This window comes from Dipodomys spectabilis, unplaced genomic scaffold, assembly GCF_019054845.1.
Source record: "Dipodomys spectabilis isolate Male_0828 unplaced genomic scaffold, ASM1905484v1 ptg000002l, whole genome shotgun sequence".
NCBI lineage: Eukaryota > Metazoa > Chordata > Mammalia > Rodentia > Heteromyidae > Dipodomys > Dipodomys spectabilis.
The window spans coordinates 49,325,401-49,350,476 of NW_024870679.1; the positions used below are offsets into that span (position 1 = coordinate 49,325,401).

Sequence of the window (25,076 nt, forward strand, 5' to 3'; positions counted from 1 at the left end):
CCTTCCTTTTCCTTTCTCTCCTCTTCTTCAGTTGAAGAGAAGAAAACCAAAGAAGAAATGACCAGAAAAAAAAGTTAAGTCCAAATACAATTCTCTAAATTATTTTTTACATGTAACTCTTGCTTCCTTGGACCTCTAGGAAGAATTATATTAACAGGACACTGGTAATCCTAGCTACTCTGGAGGCTAAGAGCTGGGGATCATGTTTGAAAGCCAGCCAGGGCAGGAAGTCTATGAAACTACCAAGAGGCCAGAAATGGAACTGTGGCTCAAAGTGATAGCTTTCAGCTCAGGCCCTGAGTTCAAGTCCCCAAACCGGTACACACACAAAAAAGTAATAGCTATTATATCAAATGCATACCCTAACTCTGAGTCTTGCTCAAGGTCACCTTAGTCACTTCTTTGTATCCACTTATTGAATATGCATTATGTGCTATTCAGTTGTACACAGTGCAGCTATAACTATGAACAAAACAAGAATTTATAGTTTCTGTGCTGTTAGAAAGGAGGGTATGTATGGCAGGGAATGAGCTGTACAGATAGACCATCTAAAATTTGGATGGGGTTCGTGGTATGAAGAAAACCACTGACCTCAGTAGATGACGTCTGCTTAGGTGTAATGTCTTTCAAGAGGTGACAGCTCAGCTGGGCCCTGAATTATCAAAAACAATCTATCTTCTCCAGGAAGAAGCTGGGGTGTGGCTCCTACCTGTTGTCCCAGCACTTGGGAAGCTGAAGCTGGAGAAACAAAAGTTGGAGGCCACCCTGGGCCAAAGTGAGCGACGTCTCAAAAATATTTCATACTGACATAACAGTATCAAGGTCCTAAAGAGAGTAATGATCTCAATGCCCCAGATGATCAGAGAGGCAGTATAGACAGTAACTGGGGGTAAATGGTACAAGATGACTCAAGCATATGCCAGACAAGATGTATGCTTTGGGGCATTTATATGTAAGTAACTGGATTACTCAGTCTGGAAACCAGGAGTGATAAGCACAAAAATTATTTTTGCAGCTCTAGCTGGGAAGCCTGTGGCAGAAATGAAATTAAAATTCCCGCGTCTTTCCTAGCATAGTGAAAGAGATGGGAGAGGATGTAGGACACAGGCCAGTCCAATGAAACCTGTCATCCCAGCTATGTAGGAAGCCAAGCAGGAGAATTCTCTCCAGGCTGCTGGGTAAAACACTAAACCTTTCCTGGAAAATGAAAAAGGGTTTGGGGTGTCGCTGAAGGGGTAAACACTGGGGAGCTCAATTCCAGCCTCAGTAGCTGGGAGGGGCGGGGTGGGACTCTAGCAAGCAGGCCTTCCCGGAAGGGATGAGCATTTCCTGGGCAAGGGTTTTAACAAGCCGAGAATGAGCAAAGCTGGTCTCAGCCGCGGCAGGCTCGTGTGATGGTTCAGAAGGCTTTAACTTCTACAACCGTAGGACGGCCACGCGAGTGGACTGGCCCTCGACTCTGGGCAAACCGTGCAGGCTTTCCTTCCCATTCCCTCCTCCCCCAGGCTTAGGCGCGCCCGCCAAAGCTCCGGGGGGGGGGGGGGGGGCGGGGGCGGGGCCGGCCTCCGCTGCACTGCGCCTGCGCTGCGCCTGAATTCCACGGGGCTCACTTTATTTCACCGGAACTCGAGCTTCTGCTTCCGGGTCGGAGCCATGGCGGTGGCAAATTCAAGCCCCGTCAACCCCGTCGTGTTCTTTGATGTTAGCATTGGTGGTCAGGTGAGAGACAGGCGGATACTCAGACCTGTCCCGAATGGAGACTGCACCGTGGGGTAGTAATGCGGAGCTCACCCACCCAGGGAGAAGGGATTCGGGAGGCCAGAACACAGAATTGCACCGGAGTCTGTGGACTCTGCTGGGTGCGGGAGGGGAAGGGAGGAAGCGGGCATCTTCCCACCCCACCGCCGCCCCGCCGCCGCTGGCCTTCCTGAGGTTAAGCCTGGCCGGGAAGGCGCGGGTGGCGCGGGAGAACCCAGGGGCCGGAGAGGCCCGTCCCATCCCCAGCTCGGTGAGCCCTTCCTGGCGGGGCACTGAACCGTCTGTGTCTGGTTTCCCGCAGGAGGTTGGACGCATGAAGATTGAGCTGTTTGCAGACGTTGTGCCTAAGACGGCCGAGAACTTTAGGTAAGGAGATGCTCCCGCCGTGCCATCTTGCCTCTGCCGTTGTTTAATAGCTCCCATGTGGATTTATGTAATCTGTATACCTGCGTGTTTACCATCTAGCTGACCTGTTTGTGTGTTTGTTGGCCCTAGTGTCTAGAACAGCCCTCCCCTCCTGAGATTAGAGGGGCACACAGCTGTGATGTCATGGTAACTGAACCGTTCACTTTTGTTGTTTTCTTTTAGGCAGTTCTGCACGGGAGAATTCAGGTCAGTCTCACATGTTTTCTGCCTAGTGCAGTGGGGTGTCCTGGGGCTGCAGTAAGGGTATTGGGGTGCCATAGGCAGACCTTGAGGGATAAAAGAGAATACCCAAGGATCAGCCGTTAATTCACTTCCCTTATTTTGTGTTGCTCTTCCGGCCAGGCCATCTTTAGGAGAGACTCCCTTTGGCTCCAATATGTTGTGAATTGAAAAGATTTAATTAATCTGTCATCATTCTAAGTCTCTTTCTTTTTGTTTATAGAAAAGATGGGGTTCCAATAGGATACAAAGGGAGCACTTTCCATAGGTAAGACATGAAACACCATTCTGAGGGTTTTCAGAAATAGAATCATCCTTTGGTATCTATAGGGGATTGGCTCCAGGATCCCCCAAAATACTAAAATTTGTGAATATTTAGATGTTTGTTTAAAATGGTATATTTACTCTTTTATTTTAGAGCCTTTGCCTGGCATGTGTGAGGCCTTGCCTTGGATCAAGCCTAGCACTGAAGGAAAATTCTTGCATGTATCCTACACACATCCTTTTGTATCCATTTTTTTTTTTTTTTTTGGTCCAGTTGTGGGGCCTGAACACTGGGCCTGAGCACTGTCCCTCAGCTCTTCAGCTCAAGGCTAGCGCTCTAGTACTTGAGCCACAGCGCCACTTCCGGCTTTTTTCTTTTTGCATATGTGGTGCTGAGGAATCGAACCCAGGGCCTCAGGCACGCAAGGCAAGCGCTCTGCCACTGAGCCACCTTCCCAGCCCCCAGTATCAGTTTTTTGTGTGTGCTAGTCTTGAGGCTTGAACTCTGGGCCTGGGTATTGTCCCTGAGCTTTTGCACTCAAGATAGTGCTCAACCACTGGTGCCACCATGATCCTCAGATCTCGGCCTCCTGAGTAGCTAGGATTGTAAGCACGAGCCACCAGTGCCTGGCTTTCTTCTATATAATTTAAATCATCACTAAATTACTTATAATACCTAATACAATGTAAGTGCTTTGTAAGTACTTGCAATATATTGTGGGGAAAAGTTTACCTGTTTGTACAGATTATAATATTTTCTGAATATTTTTGATGTGCAGTTGGTTCAAGAGCGTATAAGATAGGGAGGATGTCCTGTTCTTCCTTGGAGAATGAGGCCATTTAAAAGAAAATAAAACCAGCAGCTAATTCTGAATTGTCATGTGAATGCAAATTTTTTTATTTTTTATTTTTTTGCCAGTTCTGGGGCTTGAACTCAGGCCCTGGGCACTGTCCCTGAGCTTCTTTTGCTTAAGGCTAGCACTCTACCACTTGAGCCACTGTGCCACTTCCAGCTTTTTCTTGTTATGTGGTACTGAGGAATTGAACCCAGGACTTCATGCATGCTAGGCAAGCACTCTACCACTAAGCCACATTCCCAACCCCAGATTTTTTTTTTTAAAGAATACAATAGTCTGCAAGTATTTGTATTATATCCTGCTGGTTGATATTAACTCTAAGATGCCCTAACTTATATTTAAATACTGGTTTTATGGTTAATAATACTTTCAACCCACTTGCTTTTGGAACAAATAATAATGTTGCAAGCCAAAGAGATAAAGACTGTTTTGAAATCATTATTAACTTACTATTTCAGTGAGGAAGTCAGTGTTTTTCTAACCATAGAAATTCTTGGGATCTTTTGCTGTTTCAGGGTCATAAAGGATTTCATGATTCAGGGTGGAGATTTTGTTAATGTAAGTATTTACTTGTGTAAGTATTCCTTTGTTATTAAAAAAAAAACTATAGATTTAGGTGTTGATACTGTTTCTGTTGCTGCTGCTATTTTTACTATGGGGACCCAATCCTGAGACTTAAGATCAGTAGTATGAGCAAGAGATAAGATGTTCTGAGGACTGCTGTCTATTACTGACTGTACCATTGCATAACAGACATCTGTACTTAAATTGAATCATTAACTTCCATGTTCCAAACTTCAGACTTTTGTGGCCAGAATCTAAACTTTTCTACCTAACCTCTCAAGGAATCTCCTATTGACATTTTGGTTTATAGTTACCAGTCTTATCTGAGAGAGATAGAGCATGAGAGAGGGTGTCTCTCTGTGTGTGTGTGTGTGTGTGTGTGTGTGTGTGTGTGTGTGTGTGTGTTCAAAGTTAACACCATACTAACATCATAACACAATATGAGGCTATTTGGGGTTCTCCAGAGAACTAACCAACAGAGTAAATAGGTGTGTGTGTGTGTGTACACACATGTGCATGTGTGTATGTGTATATGTACATGTAACCATAAGGAGGTTTATTAGATTGATATATACAATCTCAGAGCCTGAAAACTTCCATGATGGATATCTGCAAGCTAGAGAGCTAAAGCATCCAGAAGCCTCAGAACTGGGGGCTGAAAGTGTAGCCCCCAGTATGGGGCTGAAGGCCTGGAAACCCTTGGAAGGTTGCTAAATACAAATCTCAAAATCTGCCCTGGTAGCTTACCCTGTAATCCTAGCTACTCTGGAGGCTAATATCTGAGGAAACCACCTGAGCAGGAAAGTCTGTGAGACTGACTCCAATAAACTACTCAGAAAAAGCCAGAAATGAATCTGGGAATGTGGCTTAGTGGTAGAGTGCTTGCCTAGCATGCATGAAGCCCTGGGTTCAATTCCTCAGTACCACATAAACAGAAAGAGCTGGAAGTGGCACTGTAGCTCTAGTAGTAGAGTGGTAGCCTTGAACCAAAGAAGCTCAGAGACAGTGCCTAGGCCCTGAGTTCAAGCCCCAGGACTGGGAAAAATAAAATAAAAAAGCCAGAAGTGATGCTGTGGCCCAAGTGGTAGAGTGCTAGCCTTGAGCAAATTAAGCTCAGAGACAGTGACCAGGTCTTGAGTACAAGCCCCCCAGGATACACACACACACACACACACACACACACACACACACACACACGCGTGCGCGCACACACACACGCACATGCACACCCCAGAATTTGAAGACTAAAGGGCAAAGGCAGCAGCAGGATGCAGGTATCCCACTTAGGAAGGATTAGTGAAGTGGTGAGGAGAGTGTTTCCCTTTTCTTCTGCTTTTTCTGTTCTATATATCTGGGCCCCCAGTTGATTGGATAATGCTTACCTAATGTTCACTCTCACTTCCATATCCTACCTGTCAACCTCTAGAAACACCCTCACAGACATGCCCAGAAGTAATGCTTTGCTAATTGTCTAGACATACCTTAATATAGTCACCCTATATCAGACATTATACATATTATAGTTTAACATTTTGTTTGGAGTAATTGCTTATACTTTGTCTTGTCATTATGTTTTTAAAAACATGCTTTCTAGTAGCTACCTTATGTTATAATTGGAATGTATAATTTATTCTAACAGTCCATTATAGTTAAAGAATTAGATTGCTTTCTATTGCTGGCTCTGAATAATTAATTTCATCTTCCCTGCTCTGGCTTCTGGATGGCAATAGATAGTGTGATGATAGAGGATGGCCTAGGCTCATTGGAACATTGAAATTGTCCCAAATGAGACAGCTGGAAATGAACTTCTTTTTTCTTTCTCTCCTGTGTTTATGTATGGGGAGTTAACGTTATATTAGCATATTTGATTGTTTATACAGTGCAGATTGAGTATGTCTTTAACTGAAGTACTTGAGATAAAACATTTCACTTTTGGAGTATTTGCACAGTCTTTACCAGTTGAACATTCCTAATCCAAAATGAAAATTTCTTTTTTTTCCTTGTCAGTCATGGGGCTGGAACTCAGGGCCTGAGCACTGTCCTTGAGCTCTTTCACTCAAAGCTAGCACTGTACCACTTTGAGCCACTGAGCTACTTCCAGTTTTCTGGTGGTTAATTTGGAGATAAGAATCTCACAGGCTTTCCTGCTGGGGCTGGCTTTGGGCCATGAGCCTCAGATCTCAGCCTCTTGAGTAGCTATGATTATAGCTGTGAGCCAAAATGGAAAGATTTTGTATTCTAAAACTTTTTGAGTACCAATATGACATTCAAAAAAAGCTTTAGATTTTGAAGTATTTGGATCTGGGATTTACAGATTAGGCATGTTCAACAGTACTACATCTACATTGTTTGCCAAATGTTTTTCATACTATCAGATTGAATTTTCCTGACAACTATAGATTGGATAACTTCATCCTTACAAGATAAAAAGCTAGTGGTTCTTCTTGTCTATTTTTTTCTTCGTTGCTCTGAATATATCTGTGCTACGTTTTCTTCCTGTCTTTTAGTCTATCTTGCAGAAAATAGGCACCTCCAACTTCTAGTTTTATGGTACAACTTGAGTGACAGCATCTATTCCACTTCTAGATTCCTAAGATTGATTCTAGCTGTCCCAATATGAGTTAGGGGGTTTTGTTGGTGATGATGGTGGGATTTTATTGTTGTTGTTGTCTTTTGAGCTAATGTTTGAATTCAGGGTCTCATAGTTGTTAGATAGGTGGTTGTTATTTTTGAAATAGGAGTCCTACTTCCTGTCCAGGTGCTCACGTAGGCTGCAGTCTTGCCTATTTTAGGCTTTCATCATTGCTGGTATGAGAGATGTGCATCATCCTATCCATCTTCCCTCTGTAGTGATGGAGGGAATTTTTCTGATAGGGCTAGCCAAGAACCAACTTTAGTATTTATTATGTTTTGCATGTCTAAGAGTTGTCTTTGGGAATGACTAGGTTATATATGCAATAATGTATTATTGTTCTCTGCTTTGCCTGTGACTGATCTTTCTAGAGGTACAGCTGTTACTCTCTTTTATCCAACTGGTAAGTTGCCCTGGACAGTGTGGGCTTGCATAGGTCTATGGGGTGGGTATTATTTTTGTCTTCTGTTTTCAGAAATGATGAAATGATGAAACCCATGGCCCCAGGCATGTTAGGCAAGCACTCTACCACTGAGACACTTCCTAGCCCATGAGCTGGGATGTGATAACTAAGGTGACCAATAAGACTAAGACACTAGGCTATGGATACAGTGTTTTTCCTCTAGTTTCCAGGGTACACAAAATTCAAGGCCACTAACACTTCCTTTCTGTCTGCTCAGGGAGATGGTACAGGAGTTGCCAGTATTTACCGGGGGCCATTTGCAGATGAAAATTTTAAACTTAGACACTCTGCTCCAGGCCTACTTTCTATGGTAAGTGAGCTCTAATCAAGATTTGGGGTTAGATTAATAGCCAACTGCTTCCTAGCCCCTTGTTGAAGCCCACTCCTTTTCTGTTGAATGGGAGCAAATGCTTTTCTCCTCTTAGCTCTGGCCTTATCTCTTCCACTCCCACCTTCTTAACCTGTTACATTGTTGGCAGGGTCTGCTAGCAGGCTGGGGAATCAAGTGAGTTTTGATATGTGTTTGTTACCTTTATTTGTGCTGGAACATGTGGGCATGCCCAGTTGTGCTTTCAAGATTTGGTGTTCACCTGCTCATTGTCCTGCTTAGCCTGAGTCACTCATACCAGCCTGTTACCCAGACTGCTTGTTGACACCTCTCCTGGTCTTACTCAATTGGTTTTGCTCACCACACCTATTCCCATGTCCTGGAGCCCTTCCCCATATGTATGCTTCCCACTCATACATCTGAGTCAACCTCATAGCCCCTGTCTTCCTCACTTATACTCCCTTATCAAATGCACCTTTGCTTACTTTCCTTCCTATGCTTCTCACTCTCATTCCTTCTTTCCCTTATTCCCACCCCTTGCCTCTCTGCCTCCCACCCCTACTACCAGTTTCTCTTGATCAGTGCCCTAATTCTCACTCCCCCAGTCCCAAGATGTATATGCACATTCTCTTGCTGCTCTGTTCACCCATGCTTTACTCATCTCCTCAGGTATTTATGGTAAAGCATAAGGCTATACACATGATCCCTGCCACTCTGACAATATCTACAAAGGGAAGAACTTACACACAATGACTAGTCCAGTGTGATGTAATCTGTGCCACCAATGTATCTTAATACATTAGATGAAGACATCTAAGTGTACCTAAAAAGATCATGACCCAGAGGAATAAGGAACATTGCTGCTAAGGGGTAGGAGAAACCTACCCAGATAAGAGGAAAGCAAGTTCTTTTTTTTTTTTTTTGTCAGTCCTAAGGCTTAAACTCTGGGCCCGAGTGCTGTCCCTCAGCTCTTCAGCTCAAGGCGAGCGCTCTACCACCTGAGCTACAGTGCCACTTCCGGTTTTCTGGTGGTTTATTGGAGATAAGAGTCTCACGGACTTTCCTACCCGGGCTGGCTTTGAACCGCAATCCTCAGATCTCAGCCTCCTGAGTAGCTAGGATTACAGGCGTGAGCCACCAGCGCTGGCTAGCAAGTTCTTAAAGAAACTTTGTGCCAGGTGACATAGGAAGAAAGAGCATTACAGGTCCAACATAGATTCTACATGGTTTTGTGACCATGACATAGCAGGTAGTTTATTCAAGGAATTCAAAAGTAATGAGAATATAGGCTACAACAAGGACAAATGGGCCTAGCTCCTAAAGTGCCAGAAAAAGTATGAAGTAGGCCTTCTTTCATAGGTTTTGGAAGCCTTATTCTACTTTTTCTGAGCAGAGTTGATCAGTGTTAGGTTTTTGGATAAAAACCTTGGCTGTGGCATGAGTACTGCTGGGGATGGAAAGACCAAGGGAAGGAAGCCATTTAGGAGGCTGCCCTAATAAACTGGGTGAGACTAGTATAGCACACAGTTTGCAAACCCTCTTTTAGGAAAGTCACCTGGGCAAGAACAAATGTGCAGAAGTAGCTTAGGTATGCTCTTCAACTTTTTGTTTATGAAGATTAGAACCCTTCTTTGTGCATGCCCTGTGCATGTGTTGGGAAGCTCTTCTCTGCCCACTTTAGGCCAGCCCTAGCTAAGTTGTACTGTCACATACATAGCCTAGTTGTGAATTTTTGTTTTGTGTTTTTTGTTTTTTTTTTTTTTTGGTCGGTTGTGGGGCTTGAACTCTGGGCTTGGGCGCTGTCTCTACACTCTTCAACTCAAGGCGAGCGCTCTACTGCTTAACCACAGTACCACTTCCAGTTTTCTGGTGGTTAATTGGAGGTAAGAGTCTCACAGACTTTTCTGCCAGGGTTGCTTTGAACCATGATCCTCAGATCTCAGCCTCCTGAGTAACTAGGATTATAGGCGTGAGCTCCCAGCTCCCAGCTTTACATGTGATATTCTTGAATACATGTATACACACCAAAAATAGCCTCGCTTTACTCCCTTCATCTTAAAAAACCAATAGCCTTGCCTTACATGGGAGTTCTGAAAGTATATTATAAAATTCCTTGTTTTAGAGATCACCCCCTAGACATGGCTTTAATGTGCTTGTATATTTCATATACATTTCTTTCCTTCACAGTTGAAATCTAAAGCTAATTTTTCTTTCTTTCTCTTTATTTTTCTTATCATTTTTATTTTTCTCCCTCCCTCCCTTTCTTTCTCTCCCTCTCTCCCTCCTTCCCTGTCTGTCTGTCTGTCTGTCTGTCTGTCTGTCTGTCTGTCTTGGGGCTTGAACTAAAGGCCTGGGCACCGTTCCTGAGCTTTTTGCTCAAGGCTAGCATTCTACACAGCACCACTTCCAGCTTTTTCTGTTTATGTGGTACTGTGGAATTTAACCCAGGGTTTCATGCATGCTAGGCAAGTGCTCTACCACTAAGCCACATTCCCAGCCCAGTAGCCTATTCTTTTATAACCCATTATTAAATATAATAATGTAAAAATAATTTCAAGGAAAGAATAGGAAAAGATGTAACTAAAGAGTCTCAGATTCTCAGTTTAAACTTTTTACTGGAATGTATGGCAATAAAAGATTTGGGAAATAGCTATAAAAAAGAATACTCACACACCAGACATAAATTGCAGGTAGTCTTTTTTTTTTTTTTTTCCTAGCTTAGCACTAGCATAGCAACTTCCTGTTCCTTGTTACTATTTTTATAATACAGTACAAAGCCATTTAGACACAACAGTTTATTGCATAAGCAACAGGTCTTTTCCTTGCTAATTTGTAACTACAATCCAGTTGTAACTAGTTTGCAACTTACTACACCAAGTAATATCACATAAACAATCAGTCTATTATAAAAACTCACACTTTAGGAGATTTACACTTTGTAAAAGGGTAGAGCTTGTGTGTTCTTTCCTTTCTATCCTTGTGTCCTAAATTAGGCCCTGACTCAAAATAAGTTACTGAATAGAAGCATGGAGATGACAAGACTACAGGCTTTTGGGGGAATCTTGCTCTTCAGATAATATGGCCAGGAAAACTTACTGCAAGTATGTTTGGTTTCTGTCAGGCAAACAGTGGTCCCAGTACAAATGGCTGTCAGTTCTTCATCACCTGCTCTAAATGTGATTGGCTGGATGGGAAGCATGTAGTGTTTGGTAAGTCCTACTCCTTTCTTATTTTCCAGGCCCCATTGTCTCCAGCCCCTAGGTTGGGGTTCCCAAAAGCTCTAGTCTACACACTGATAGAACTGCTCTTAGCAGTTGTAGGGAAGATGGAAGTGGTCAGAAGGAAGAGAAGATGTATGGTTAGAAACCTAGCAGGAAGGACAAGGGATTATCTGATGTAGTTTGTAACCACTTGGGCAATATGCTTTCTAGGAGGAAACTCAAATGCTAGGACAAAAGTAATGCCAGAGGCAGCATTGGTGCAGCAAAACTTTGGACTTGCTTCAGCCCTTAATTACACTGCTTATTATCTGTGACCTTTCACTTCATTTCACCTTACTGGATCTTAAAGCCCTGAAGTTAGTAAGAGGATCTAATGTGATGATAGGTAAAAATGGGCATTGGGAGCTACAAAGTGCTGTATATGTGAGAATAAAGCCTAGCTCATATTCTTCCTACAGGAAAAATCATTGATGGACTTCTAGTGATGAGAAAGATTGAAGTAAGTCATGCTTGGGTATCTTGTTTCTCAGCCTTTGTAGCCTGGTACAGTCTGCTCTTGATCAGGCAGTTAGAGAAGAATGAATGGACTTACTACTGTCCCTGCCTCGGTATACATACCTTCTTAGGAAGCAGAGGAGAGGACACATAGCTTTTTTAAGTTTTCTTGGCCCCATAAGTTAACCTCCCCTGAGGTTTAGCCTCTGAAGACACCATAACCTACTTGGTGTTGCAGTCAAAATCCTTCATGATCTGTTCCCTTCTTGCCTCTCTATGGCTCCTTCTGCTGTAAGTGCCTCTTCTATTCCAATCATATCAGGCTAACAGGTCTTCCCTAAATATACCATACATATCCCTCCATGCTTGCTATTCTTTCCTGTCCTGAGCCTTTGCTTGGGCTGTTCTTGGGGAAGGCTTTCTTTTCTCCTGGTGACATCCTATTCATCTAAAATGTTTCCTTCTCTGTGAATTCTTCTCCTAACCTCTTTAAGAATCATTTTAGTTATTCTACTTGCCCCTTGTATACCTCTCTCTTAACTTAAGCGTCACAAGGTTGATATTTTCTCAGTGTATTACATGTTCTCTTTCGTGTATTGTTTGCTTTACCTGCCAGCTAGGACAAGTACTTTCTGAATCTTGGGTCCTTAACGTAGAGGCATCACAAAGATTCAGTGAGAGTGTAAGCAAGCATCTGAGTATGTGAATCTTCCCTGTGCTTGCTTGTCTTGTGTGTATGTCTGTATGTGTATTTACTTGTGTAGGCTTGTGCACTTATAAGAATTGAACCCAGGGACTTGCACACACTAGGCAAATGCTGTACTACTGTATTTTCTTTTCTAGAATGTTCCCACAGGCCCCAACAATAAGCCCAAGTTGCCTGTGGTAATCTCACAGTGTGGGGAGATGTAGTCCTGATGAAGACTGATTCAGGTAAGTGTGCCTTCTTCCTACTGGTTAGCAGAATGCATCCTGGTCTACTGGAAAGAACTTTAGACTTGAAGATACCGGGTTGAACCCATTTTCTCTGTATGTGAACTTAAAGAAGTCCCTCCCTTCTCTGAACCTGTTTTCATTCTCTCAAGATGAAAATACTTATTTCTTAGGGTCATTTTAACGATTAAAATGGGAAGAGTTACTTTTCTATTACTTTTCAGTGTACAGAGTATCAACATGAAAACCACGTAGGTAGTTTTTAACAACACTGTTAAATTATAGTTCTGTTCAGCACTACTACTAGAAGGACCTGGCTTCAGCCCTGGGAGACTCTGGACAACCAGAAGACACATCTGTCCTAAAGGTTCTCAGAACTGACACTGCAGCTGGAAAGGTGGCTCAGTGGTAGATTGCTTGCCTTTCATGCATATGAGGCCCTGAATTCGATTTCTCAGCACCACATAAGCATAAAAAGCCGGAAGTGGCGCTATGGCTCAAGTGGTATTGCGCTCACCTTGAGCTGAAGAGCTGAGGAACAGTGCCCAGGCCCAAGGCCCAGAGTTCAGGTCCCATGACTGGCAAAAAAAAAAAAAAAAAAAAAAAAAGAACTGACACTGCAGTTCCAAGCCCTGACTTTTTTTTTTTTTTTTTAAGGTATTTTATTAAAATACATGAGAGGCTGGGAAGGTAGCTCAGTGGTAGAGTGCTTGCCTTGCATGCATGAGACCCTGGGTTTGATTCCTCAGTACCACATAAGCAGAAAAAGCCAGAAGTGGCACTGTGGCTCAAGTGGTAGAGTGCTAGCCTTGAGCTGAAGAGCTGAGGGACAGTGCCCAGGCCCAGAATTCAGGTCCTATGACAGAATAAAATAAATAAATAAATAAAATACATGAATTTTATAGGGGGAGTTTCATTGTGACATTTCCATACATACTTACAATGTATGCATCCAGATCCACTTTACCTCTCTTCATCTAACACCTTCCCCTCCTCTTCAAGCAATCTCAATAGATTCCATTGTTCTGTGATCACATGTGCAATATGAAGTACCCATTTTCACCCTCTCTCAGCTTAGCTCCTTCCCACTGGTACCTACTTCCCACATAGCCTGTTTTACTTTCCTGTCATTGTTTTTCAGCATATATTAATTGTACAAAGAGGTTTTGCCATGTAACTCACATGAACATTTATTTTAATTTAATCAGATTAACTTTTTTTATTGTGATTATGATTTTATTTAATTTCAACAACTTTCTGAATATTGAATTGTAATTCTTTTCCCAAAATAGTACTCTAGTACTCTTTTGTATTTTTATTTTTTGTCGGTCGTGGGGCTTGAACTCTGGGCTTGGGCACTGTCCCTGCGTTCTTCAGCTCAAAGTGAGTGCTCTACCGCTTGAGCCACAGCACCACTTCTTTTTTATTTTTTTGACTGTTATCATTAGGTACAAAGGAGTTGTGCAAAGGAGTTTCCACTTAACAAAGCAGTTTACGAATACAATATATCTTGATCAATGTCACTCCTTTCTCACCCATCCCTCCACTACCCACCTCTTCCCTCAATCTTCTTAATTTTTTTAGGATATGCATTGGATTTGGATCTTTATCTGCATATCCCCCCTCTTCTCCTCGTCAGTAAACTGTTATTTTTCTTGCCTGAATCTTATTTATTTATTTATTTATTTTTATTTTTTATTGTGAAAATACCATACAGAGGGTTTACAATTACAGAGGCAAGGTAATGAGTGCATTTTCAGATAAACTTTTATTACTCTCTTTCCTGGTATCCCCACATACCCTATTGTTCAACAGCTTTCAGTGAGTTTCCTGTGCCATTTTTCTTGCATAGATATAATGTATTTTGATAGTAATTGTTTTCTACCATCTTCTACCTCCTCCTTTCCCTTTATAGGTTATATTACATATAAAGTCTAAATTCCACAAATGAGCAAAAAATACAATAGTTGCAGGTCCTGACTTTAATTTGACAGACTCCTAGGTTCACATTTTACATTGCTAAACCTGCACAGACTTTCTTCCTATCTATAACTTGCCATTGCCTGCTTTGTGCTAGACAGCATGTTAGCAAAAAATTGAAAGGTGTGGCTACCTTTCAGGAGCTCAGGAAATAAAACATACTATCTTGAGTAACATTGCTCAGTGTTGAGAGAGTAAAAAAGAGAATTGATCACTTGCACATAAATGAACGTATGTGAGGGATGGTGTTCTATGTTTCTTTTTGATTGTCTTAAAGCTATAGAAAAGTTAGAAAAATACTGCATTAAACACCCATTTTTTTATTTTATTTTATTTTATTTTATTTTGTAGGTCATGGGCCTGAACTCTGGGCCTGGGTGCTGTCCCTGAGCACTCTACCACTTGAGCCACAGTGCCACTTCTGGTTTTTTTCTGCTTGTGGTGCTGAGGAATCGAACCAAGGGCCTCATGCATTCAAGGCAAGCACTCTACCACTGAGCCACCTTCCCAGCCCTTAAATGCCCATTTATTTGTATAATATTTTTGTTCATTTTATCCTAATGTTTGTTTTTGCTTTCCTTTCTTCCCTCCTTTTCCATTTCTACACCCTCTCATTCTCTTATGTCCTCTTCCTTTACTCCCTTCCCTCCTTCCTTTTCCTCCTATCATCCATTCTTTCCCTTCTTTCCTTTCTCATTTTAAAATTACATACTTCTTGACATTTCATGCCTAAAACCTTAGGAATTCTTTTTTTTTTTTTGTCGGTCATGGGGCTTGAACTCTGAGCTTAGGCACTGTCCCTGTACTCTTCAGCTCAAGGCAAGCACTCTAGCGCTTGAGCCACAGCATAACTTCTGGTTTTCTAGTGCTTTATTGGAGATAAGAGTCTCACGGAGTTTCCTGCCTGGCCTGGCTTAGAACTGAGATCCTCAGAACTCAGCCTCCTGAGTAGTTAGGATTATAGGCGTGAGCCTCCAGCACCTGGCAGGAATTCTTAAATATAAATGCCTCCTAGGGGCGGGGAAGGTGGCTCAGTGGTAGAGTGCTTGCCTTGCATGCATGAGGCCCTGGGTCCGCTTCCTCAGCACCACATAAGCAAAAAGAAAAAAGCCAGAAGTGGCGCTGTGGCTCAAGTGGTAGAGCGCTAGCCTTGAGCTAAAGAGCTAAGGGACAGCGTCCAGGCCCAGAGTTCAGGCCCTATGACTGGACCCAAAAATAAATAAATAAATGACTCCTATATAACCACAATAATATTATGTAATTGTAAGATAAAGTAATATACTAGGTTTAATTAGGTAGCCAATGCACTATTAGGTACTCCATGCACTATTCAGACCTGAAAAGAAGTGCGTAGTGGAGGTGCTGGCTGAAAAGGGGAGACCCACCCCCAGGCCAGAACTTATCTAGGCCAGGGACAGGAAGAGGTGTGGCCAGGTGGGGGAAAGGTGTGGCCACATTCAATCTGGATATGACCTCAGGGCCTGGGATCCTCCTATGGTCAGATGGGAGGAGTGACCAGAGGTGGCCCATGATGTGACCTAGCAGGAGGGGTAGGTGACTGCTTCCAGGTGTGCCAGCTACCTACATAACACAGATACTGGGTGGAAACTTAGCCAAGAGGTCTACACAGGGCCTTCCTGGCCCAGGGCAGACCTTACAATAATATGTAATGCATCTCAAACTTTCCAGTTGCCCCCAAAGTAATGTTTGGGGTTTTGTTGTTTTGTTTTGTTGCTGTATTGGAAATTGAATTCATGGTCTCTTGCTTACAAGACAAGCACTGTACCATTTGAGCCACGCATTCCAGCCCTTCCCATTAACTTTTTTTGTTTTTGTTTTTGCCAGCCCTGGAGCTTGAACTCAGGACCTCGTCACTGTCCCTGAGCTTCTTTTTGCTCAAGGCTAGCACGCTATGAGTTGAGCCACAGCACCACTTCCGGCTTTTTCTGTGTACATGGTACTGAGGAATTGAACCCAGGGTTTCATGCCTGCTAGGCGAGCCCTCTACCACTGAGCCACCTTCTCAGCCCCCCTTCCCATTAACTTTTATAGCTTAAAGGATAAGATCCTAGACAAGCATATTGGAGTTCTCAGGTATTTGGGAACCTGAAGTATGAGGATCACTTGAGCTCTGAAGTTAAGAACAGCCTAGACAACAATGAAATCCCTTTCCATAAATAAGCAAAGTCCCCTTATTTCTTTTGGTTGTTTATTTTTAATTACACAGTATCAAATGGTTAGCCATTCCTAAACCCCTTCCCTGTCCAAAGGCCACTTTCTTACCACTTTAGTGTGTGTTCATCTGGTCCTTTTCATTTTTCCATCTAAGTTTTTGCAAAGATTTTTTTCCCTATGCAAATTTGTTATTATGTCTGGAAAACTTTTCCTTCTTAGTTCATGTGAAAATTACTTCAAATTAAAAATAAACCATTAAATATTCCTTAATGATATGAATAATTACATTTTTGTTTTATATGTTATAACTGTGTTCTCCAGGATGTATTTTAGAAAAAGTTTGGCATTATGTTGTTTAAATTCAAGAATAGGCTGTTAGAAATTACCTATTTGTCTGTCTGTCTGTCTTACCTATCTATCTGACAGGACTTTACCTTGTAGCCTATGTTGGCCTAAACTTGTGATCATACCATAGCTTCCCAGGCACTGGGACTATAGCTGTGTACTACTATACTCAGTTCCTATTTTTTTTTATTTTTTTCAGTCCTAGGCTTGAACTCAGGGCCTGGGCACTGGCCCTGAGTTTCTTTTGCTCAAGGCTAGCACTCTACCACTTGAGCTACAGCACCACTTGGATATTTTTCTGTTTGTGCTACTAAAGAATTGAACCCAGGGCTTCATGCATTCTGGGCAAGCATTCTACTCCTAAACCACATTCCAAGCCCCTCTAATTTTATTAAATATCTTTAAGTATTTGTACAAAGGAGTTATCATTTCACAAATCAGTGGCTGTTCTAAAGTTTGATAAGGTTAAACATCACTTCCTTAATGGCTTTTCTCCTTTGTCTTGAATTTCATTACCTCAGATCATAATGTCTTCTCTATTCTTTTGTAATTGCTACAGTTTATTATCTAGAATTTTTCTGTGTGGTATAAGCAACCATTATAATTACTATATCTGTAAAATGCTTTGTGTCCAGAGCATCTGGCACTTAGCAGTAAACTTCACTATCTTGTTTAAGAAGTTTATACAAGGGGCTGGGAAGGTGGCTCAGTGGTAGAGCGCTTGCCTTGCATGCATGAGGCCCTGGGTTCGATTCCTCAGCACCACATAAGCCAAAAGAAAAAAGCCGGAAGTGGTGCTGTGGCTCAAGTGGTAGAGTGCTAGCCTTGAGCTGAAGAGCTTAAGGACAGCTCCCAGGCCCAGAGTTCAGGCCCCACGACCGGACCCCCCCCCCCCCCCCCCCAAAAAAAAAAAAAAGAAGTTTACACAAGTGAACTGCAGAATGGCAAGTATTTGGGGTTGGGACCTGGAGTGAACAAATGCTGAGAGAAGAATGCACACGTGTGCTGGGAGTAATACAAACCTTTCTTTTATCCAGACCTAGTAGATAACCTGATTCTTCCTTTCTGCCAACAATCAGGGCTCCTTGGACTTAAACCTGCCCTTTCTTATCAATAGCTGATGTCCATTTCTTACTCTTTTACTCATTTCCTTGCTTTGACTAAAGTTGAGGCTTACGGGTCCTTTTCCTTCTGTAGATTGATCACTAGATGGATGTGGTGACACAATTTATAATCCTAGCACTTGGGAGTCTGAAGCAGGAAGATGGGCAGTTTGGAGTCAACCTGGACTATATAGTGAGTTCATGCCAGTCTGGGCTGCATAGTGAGACCCAAAAGAATAAAGTTTAGAAATTCTTTACTTTCACACCACTTTTCTGTGTTATCCTGGGGTCTTACTAACCTTAACCTGCCATAGTTCTTCCTCCATTATTGCAAAAGTACCAACTTTTTAACAAGTTTTCCTGGAGATTTATGTGTACGTTAAAGTGTGAGAAATATTATTCAATTTAATTTAACATCTGTTATAGCTGTCTACCATTATTCTGCCCCAAACAAACCTGAGGAATATGACACATTGCTGTAAAATTAGAGATACATAGCTGGGAAGAAAAGGGATAGGATGATGAGCCTCCCACCCTGCCCCACACAAACCTGGGTAGAGGCTGAAATTTTTCATTCCTAACCAGCCCGCAGTAAAATTGATGTAGATGTTGAATGGCAAGGCTCTGTCTAGAGAAAAAAAAATTGTCTTTCCATTGAGAACATAACATTTTCGAAAAGAAAAGAGTCAAACATAGGAAAAGACATCTTGATGGGCCAGCAAGAATCCACTGTATTGATATTAAGGTATTACCTTATCATGCAGCTGACGTCCTGGGCTCTATCTCTGAGAAAATGGTATGAGGAAACTAGATAGGAGACTGGGGACAAGTGAGGTCAGCTGGACCTCCCTATGTAATATTTCTTCCACAACTTCTTTGAGTTTTGCTGTCTGAGGTTCTGACCTTGAATTTTTCTATACAGCTGTAGTTGTAGGAGCCTTGGTTTCATCTTAATGGGTCTGTTGTAGTCAGAACTGGATTCTTACTGCTTACATGAACTTAAGGACCAATAAAAAAAGAACTGGCTCTAATCTTAAGCAGCTCTGCTAGTCACCCTTCCTGTGACTTCCAGGTCTGGTACCAGTACCAAGTACCAAGTAGCAGGGCTTTCCTCAGTTCTTTGTAGTCCAAATTTCCCTACAAGTAAGCCATTTGGGGCACATGATCAACTTAATGTCTGGGTGCTTCCCATACTTATCAAAGATAAATGGGAAACACTGCAATGATTATCTTTTAATCTGTAGTTAGTATATAATTTTACTTACAAGGAGGCAATATTGGAATTCTTTTTTTTTTTTTTTTTTTGGTCTGAGGCCAGGCCTCAAACTCAGTATCTGATGCTTTCACTCATTGGCTGATACTGTACCACCAGAGCCGTGCCTCCATCTCTGACAGTATTAGAATTCGAATAGTCATTATGTTGAAAATTAATTGTACCTATGGATAATAGATATCATTACAGTTCTGAAGGTGCTGTTTGAGTTAAACCTAGGACCTCATTCTAGAATTCCTGGAGATGTGATATATACTATAGGGGAAGATTGTGAAAGATGTGTCAGTGGTAGCACTAGTTAATTAAAGTGGGCCCCAGAGCATATGAGGCTACAGATTTGAGAAGCCCTTCAAAGAGTGTAATCTCTTGGGGAAACTGACCAGTACAGTATAGTACTGGATTGGAGGTTTTTAGAACAAGGGAAAGGAGATGTGAGAGTGTGGGTCGGCCTGTAGTGGTTTGGAAAGACAGCTGCACAAGAGTACAAGAAAGAAGAAAACTTGTCAGGAAGGTCTGGGAGAGTATTTCAGGCACAGGGACTACATATACAAAGGCATAAAAATAGGAAGTATAAGCAGAATTTATATAATTTTTTTAATTTTATTTATTTTGGGGGGGGGGGGTCTGGTCGTGGGGCCTGAACTCTGGGCCTGGGCGCTGTCCCTCAGCTCTTCAGCTCAAGGCTAGCACTCTACCACTTGAGCCACAGCACCACTTCCGGCTTTTTTCTTTTGGCTTATGTGGTGCTGAGGAATCGAACCCAGGGCCTCATGCATGCAAGGCAAGCGCTCTACCACTGAGCCACCTTCCCAGCCCCAGAATTTATATAATTTAATATGAGGAGATAAGAAAAGCAAACAAGATGAGGCAGAAGGGAGGCCAGGGCCAGTTCCAAAAGCCAGCAGCACCATGCTGAGCAGCTCATACTATTCTGAGGGGAAGAACTGGACTCGAAGCAATAAATCACTTAATCCCTGGAGAGTCTTTTGTGCTCCTGAGATTCTCAGAGGTGGTCCTGAATCTCCAAAAAGAACTAGGCCAATAGGATTCATTGAAAAAAATTGTGGATGAAAATACTACAGTTGAAATTCCTTTTTTCAGAAGATGATTCTGGCTATAATGTGAAAGTTGGGCTAGAGACCAGTCCTAGTCACTGTGTAGTTCAGGCAAAAGAAGAGGTTCTGTATGAAAATAGGAGGCTAGCCTCGACACCTGTGAGATTTGGCAGCTCCTACTTGCATATCTGTTGCATGACACTATTCCCTTCTCTGAAAGCTAGCAGCTCTGCCAGCTGAAAAGGATGGAGTGGGGAAAGGATGGAGCGGGAGAATATCTGGCCTCATTCCAGTAGAATCTAGTACAAAAGCAAAGCTGCTACATTGTAATCAGGTATTGAACATACGCACTCTTCCACTGAATATTGTTCAGCCTTACAAAGAAAAAGTAGAAGATCTGTCTTCTTAGCAAGATTTCCAAGGTAAACTGAGTGGATCAAGATGTAGTACATTGTGTAAACTTGACACAATTTATATTCTCTAACTTTCAGAAATTTCTTCAGCAATAAATAGCAGACCACTAATAGAAACTTCTATGGAGTAGAGATAGTAACAGACTTTCCTTTTAGTTTGTATAGTCCTATTTATGTTTGAATTTCCTAACTGAGCAAGCATCTTAGAAGAGAAATACATATCATATATATGTAGGTGGTTTTATTTGTTCTTATTCATAAGAGACAGGGTCTCTTATGTCTCAAGGCTGGCCTCAGTTTCACTAGGTAGCATAAGCTTGTGATCTTCCTACCTTAGCCTTCCAAGTGCTGGCATTCCAGGGTTGTGCCAGTTTATATACATACTTTTAACTATAGTTCATGTGTATAACTATATATGTAGTTTTAACTAAACTTAATCTCTCTCAGTTCTTCCTAGAAGCATGCCTGTAGCTAACATCAGTTTATATATTGCTCCCTAGTCTCCCCATCTCCTCCCAGATTCAGGCCTAGTGGGGGGCTCCTGGCTTGGTACTTCCTCAGTACTTGCTTGTTTCCTCCTTCTGTTTTAGCATGTAGCACAATGTATGACAAATATGTCCATCTGTTTTTCTCTGGACTGAGAACTCTTGAACCAAGAACCATGTTGACTAACACAGTGCCTAGTTTAATAGATTTAGGTCCTGATGTACAGTGCAACATACAGGTTGTACTTAGGTATTTTCACACACTTCAGTTTGGGCCTGAAATGGGACTTTTAGATCCTGGGTGCAAATTCTAGAAATTCACATGTCAGGTCTGGCCATTTGCCAAATAAAGACATGGTGGAAGCAGGGGAAGGAGACTTTGTAGCCACAGTAAAAATAATACTTCAGCCCATCTTTAGCCATCTTTGAGGTACAAATATAAGCTGTAGGTTTAAATAGACAAAGGGCTGCAGCAGAAAGTGAGAAGTATGCATATACAGCCCCAGTCACAAGTGTGTTCTGGTGTGATGGTTGTCAGTTTATTGTCTCAGGATTGGCCAGTTGGGGATTTGTTACATTAAGAATCATAGGGGGGATTGGGATTGTGGCTTAGTGGTAGAGTGCCTGCCTAGCATCCATGAAGCCCTCAATACCACCTAAACAGAAAAAGCTGGAAGTGGTGCTGTGGCTCAAGTGGTAGAGTGATAGCCTTGAGCCAAAGATGCTCAGGAAGAGTGCCCAGGCCCTGAGTTCAAGCTCTAGGACTGGCCAAAGAGAGAGGGAGAGGGAGAAGAAAAAGGAGGAGGAGGAGGAAGAGGAGGAAGAAGCAGCAGCAGCAGCATTATTATCATCCTCCTCATCATAGTGGTCTGGTTTCTTGTTGCTCACTGCAGTATGATGCCAGGACTCACTGTCTCAGAGGAAGGTGTGGGCACATTGCGGGGTGGCCCACGGAGGGGGACAAGAGTACCTTGAGTCGGTTCACCCACTCTTTTAAAGTACAACTGCAGCTAACCAGAGTGTGAACTTTGCTGTTGTATTCCTTGTATGAAAACCTGTTCTGGAGCTCCACAGAGCCTTGATGCAAAGGACACAGGCTTTGGAGATAGCCAGGCAGACCAGGAAACCCCACTTCTGTCTAATTCTGTAGCCTTAGTTAAGCCACTAAACCTCTTGTGACTCTAGTTTGCTCCTTAGCATAGAGATAATATATACTGCAGAATTGGGAAGGGTAAATAATAAATGAAGCCATATACTTGGCAAAGTTTATTTCTCCTTGGTTCTTTTGTAATACACATCTCCACTTAGCTCTAGGGAACCAAAGGTCAGACCTATGCTGACAGTGAAGCTGGTTCTGCTCTTTGGGAAAAAAAGAATCAGGAGTATAAAAGAGAGCTGGGGAATGGCTCTTCATGGTTCCCTTGGGCTGCTTAATTCCTACTCCCTTACTGACCTCCCCATTTCTGCCATTGTAGGTCTTCCCTGGCCCTGGATGATTTTCTGGCTCTTGGTTTTGCTTCACCACCTGCCACCACTTCATTAGATAAAGAGACCATGGAAGTGTACAGACTGGAACCAAGATTATCTGTTTAAATTTTCAATTGTAAATAAAGGATTTTTTTAATATGTTGTGGGTTTGTGTGTGTTTATTAGCATATTTAAGTTGTACAAAAGAGGTTTGATTGTAACATTTCCATACATGAATACAATGTATCCCCCATTAACATATCATTCTTTCCCATCCTACTCCTCCTTAAAATAATTTCAAACTGGAATGAGGGAAAGGGGGATGTTGTTCAAAAAGAAAAGTACTCATTACCTTATTGTGTAACTGCAACCCCTCTGTACATCACCTTTTTTTTTGCCAGTCGTGGGGCCTGAACTCTGGGCCTGGGCACTGTCCCTCAACTCTTCAGTTCAAGGCTAGCGCTCTACCACTGGAGCCACAGCACCACTTCTGGCTTTTTGTTTATGTGGTGCTGAGGAATCGAACCCAGAGCCTCATGCTTGCAAGGCATGCACTCTACCGCTGAGCTACCTTCCCAGCCCTGTACATCACCTTTATAACAATAAAAAATAAAAATTAAGCTGGGCGCCAGTGGCTCACGCCTACAATCCTAGCTACTCAGGAGGCTGAGATCTAAGGATCACACTTCAGAGCCAGCCTGGGCAGGAAAGTCTGTGAGATTCTTTATCTCCTATAAGCCACTCAGAAAACGAAGTGGAGCTGTGGCAGAGCGCTAGCCTTGACCTGAAGAGGTAAGGGACAGCACCTAGGCCCACAGTTCAAGCCCTACAACGTACCAAAAAAAAAATAAATTATTTATTTTTTAAATCTGGGCACTGGGAGCTCATACTCTAATCCTTGCTTCTCAGGAGGCTGAGGTCTGAGGATCCCAGTTCAAAGTCAGTCCAGGCAGGAAAGTCCATGAGACTTATCTCTAACCACCAGAAAACCATAAGTGGAGCTGTGGTTCACAATGGTAGAGCAATAGCCTTGAGCGAAAAAATAATTTGAGCAGGTTTCATTATTCTACTTGTATGTGGTGTGTGTTTACACATGATTGTAATGATGGTCCTGTCTCTTCACTCCTCAGCTTCAACTGGGAAGACTGGCTCTCCTAGGAGGCTAGTACAGGCCAGAGTCAAGAGCTTGCTATGGATAGTTACAGTCTTAGCATTCCCCTCTTAGATTCAAGCCGATTGGAAACGAAGCCAATGCCCCAGGGCTTTAGAGCACTATTTATTCCAAGGATGCACTAGGTTCAATTTAATCAGTTTAGAGCCTGTGGGAAAAGTGCCACTAACTTGGGGTATTTGGGTATGGGAGACCATCTGATAGAATGTGTCTTGATCAAGATGAAATGGGAATCATTTAATCAAATCTTAAATGGGGGGGGCGCGGGGGAAAGGAGAAGATCTTTTTAAATAACGGATGTCTTAGTCAGGCCCCTTCAGAGTCCTAGCTTCCTCACCTGTAAAAATTAGGATGTTGGGCTGGGAAGGTGGCTCAGTGGTAGAGTGTTTGCCTTACATGCATGAGGTCCTGGGTTCTATTCCTCAGCACCACATAAGTAGAAAAGGCCAGAAATGGCACTATGGCTCAAGTGGTAAAGCACTAGCCTTGAGCTGAAGAGCTGAGGGACAGCACCTAGGCCCAGAGTTCAGGCCCCATGACCAACAACAAAAAATTAGGATGTTATTCCTACCAACCACACAGTATTGAAAGGGGCAAATAAGAGAATAAAGGTCACTTAAGTAGTAATGTGCCTTACAGCATGTTAGAATCCCACTGTGCAATGCTAAAAAGGGAAAGAAAGTAAGTTCCCCAATTGTCCTCTCATGAGGCATTTTCTGTGTTCTCTCATTCCTACTTTATTTCTGTCTTAACGTCAGAGACACCATAACTACAGCCACAGAAGTAACAGGTGAGCTATGAGCCCCTTCAGTGTACTGGGGATACAGGAGATAGCAAGCCTTTTAAGTACAGGTGTGTGTGTGTGTGTGTGTGTGTGTGTGTGTGTGTGTGTGTGTGTGTGTGTGTGTGTGTGTGTGTGTGTGTGTTTCTACCTAGCTAAGCAGAGTTTATGAAACCCAATGGACACATTACGGGAGGAGATATGGTGAAATTGTAAAGAGATGGGAAGGAGGGTAAGCAGCTGTGATTGTGAGCTGACAGTCTTGTGATGTGTTATGCAGCTGAATTCATTTACATCTGGTACCTACATTCCAGCCAGTCCTTGCAGTAGAGCTACAAGAATAAGATAAGGCCCAGGAGACAGCAGTTTCAGCTCAAGGTGATGAACATTATAATGGGTGCCCTTTAGGTGCAGAAAATGGAGTGTGGTGGGCTTTTTTGTTGTTTCTAACTACTGTGTCCCCAGTACCTGGAAAAGTAAGCACTTAACACCTAGTACTGTGAATGATGGTGGTATGTAATGATGTGCAATAAAGACATCGGGTAAGAGGAAAAGATCAAAAAGCCTTTTTGTAAGATAAGTATGATTGAGATTTGAGTGAGGAAGAGGCAACTGTTCCTAGGCCAGAGTGTAGGAGATGGACAGGGTAAAAGTTAACTTGGTTGAAG

At 42.6% G+C, this 25,076-nt stretch overlaps 1 protein-coding gene across 1 annotated transcript; it reads left to right on the forward strand.

The window, feature by feature from the left end:
* The first annotated feature begins 1,607 nt into the window (after positions 1-1,607).
* Positions 1,608-22,615, forward strand: Ppih (peptidylprolyl isomerase H). Its single transcript, XM_042685408.1, has 10 exons — positions 1,608-1,719; positions 2,060-2,124; positions 2,347-2,370; positions 2,627-2,671; positions 4,040-4,082; positions 7,401-7,493; positions 10,633-10,720; positions 11,191-11,231; positions 12,071-12,160; positions 22,465-22,615. Exons 1-9 carry the CDS (start codon positions 1,654-1,656, stop codon positions 12,137-12,139), a joined length of 534 nt encoding a protein of 177 aa, XP_042541342.1. The 5' UTR covers positions 1,608-1,653; the 3' UTR covers positions 12,140-12,160; positions 22,465-22,615.
* The last annotated feature ends 2,461 nt before the right edge of the window (positions 22,616-25,076 follow it).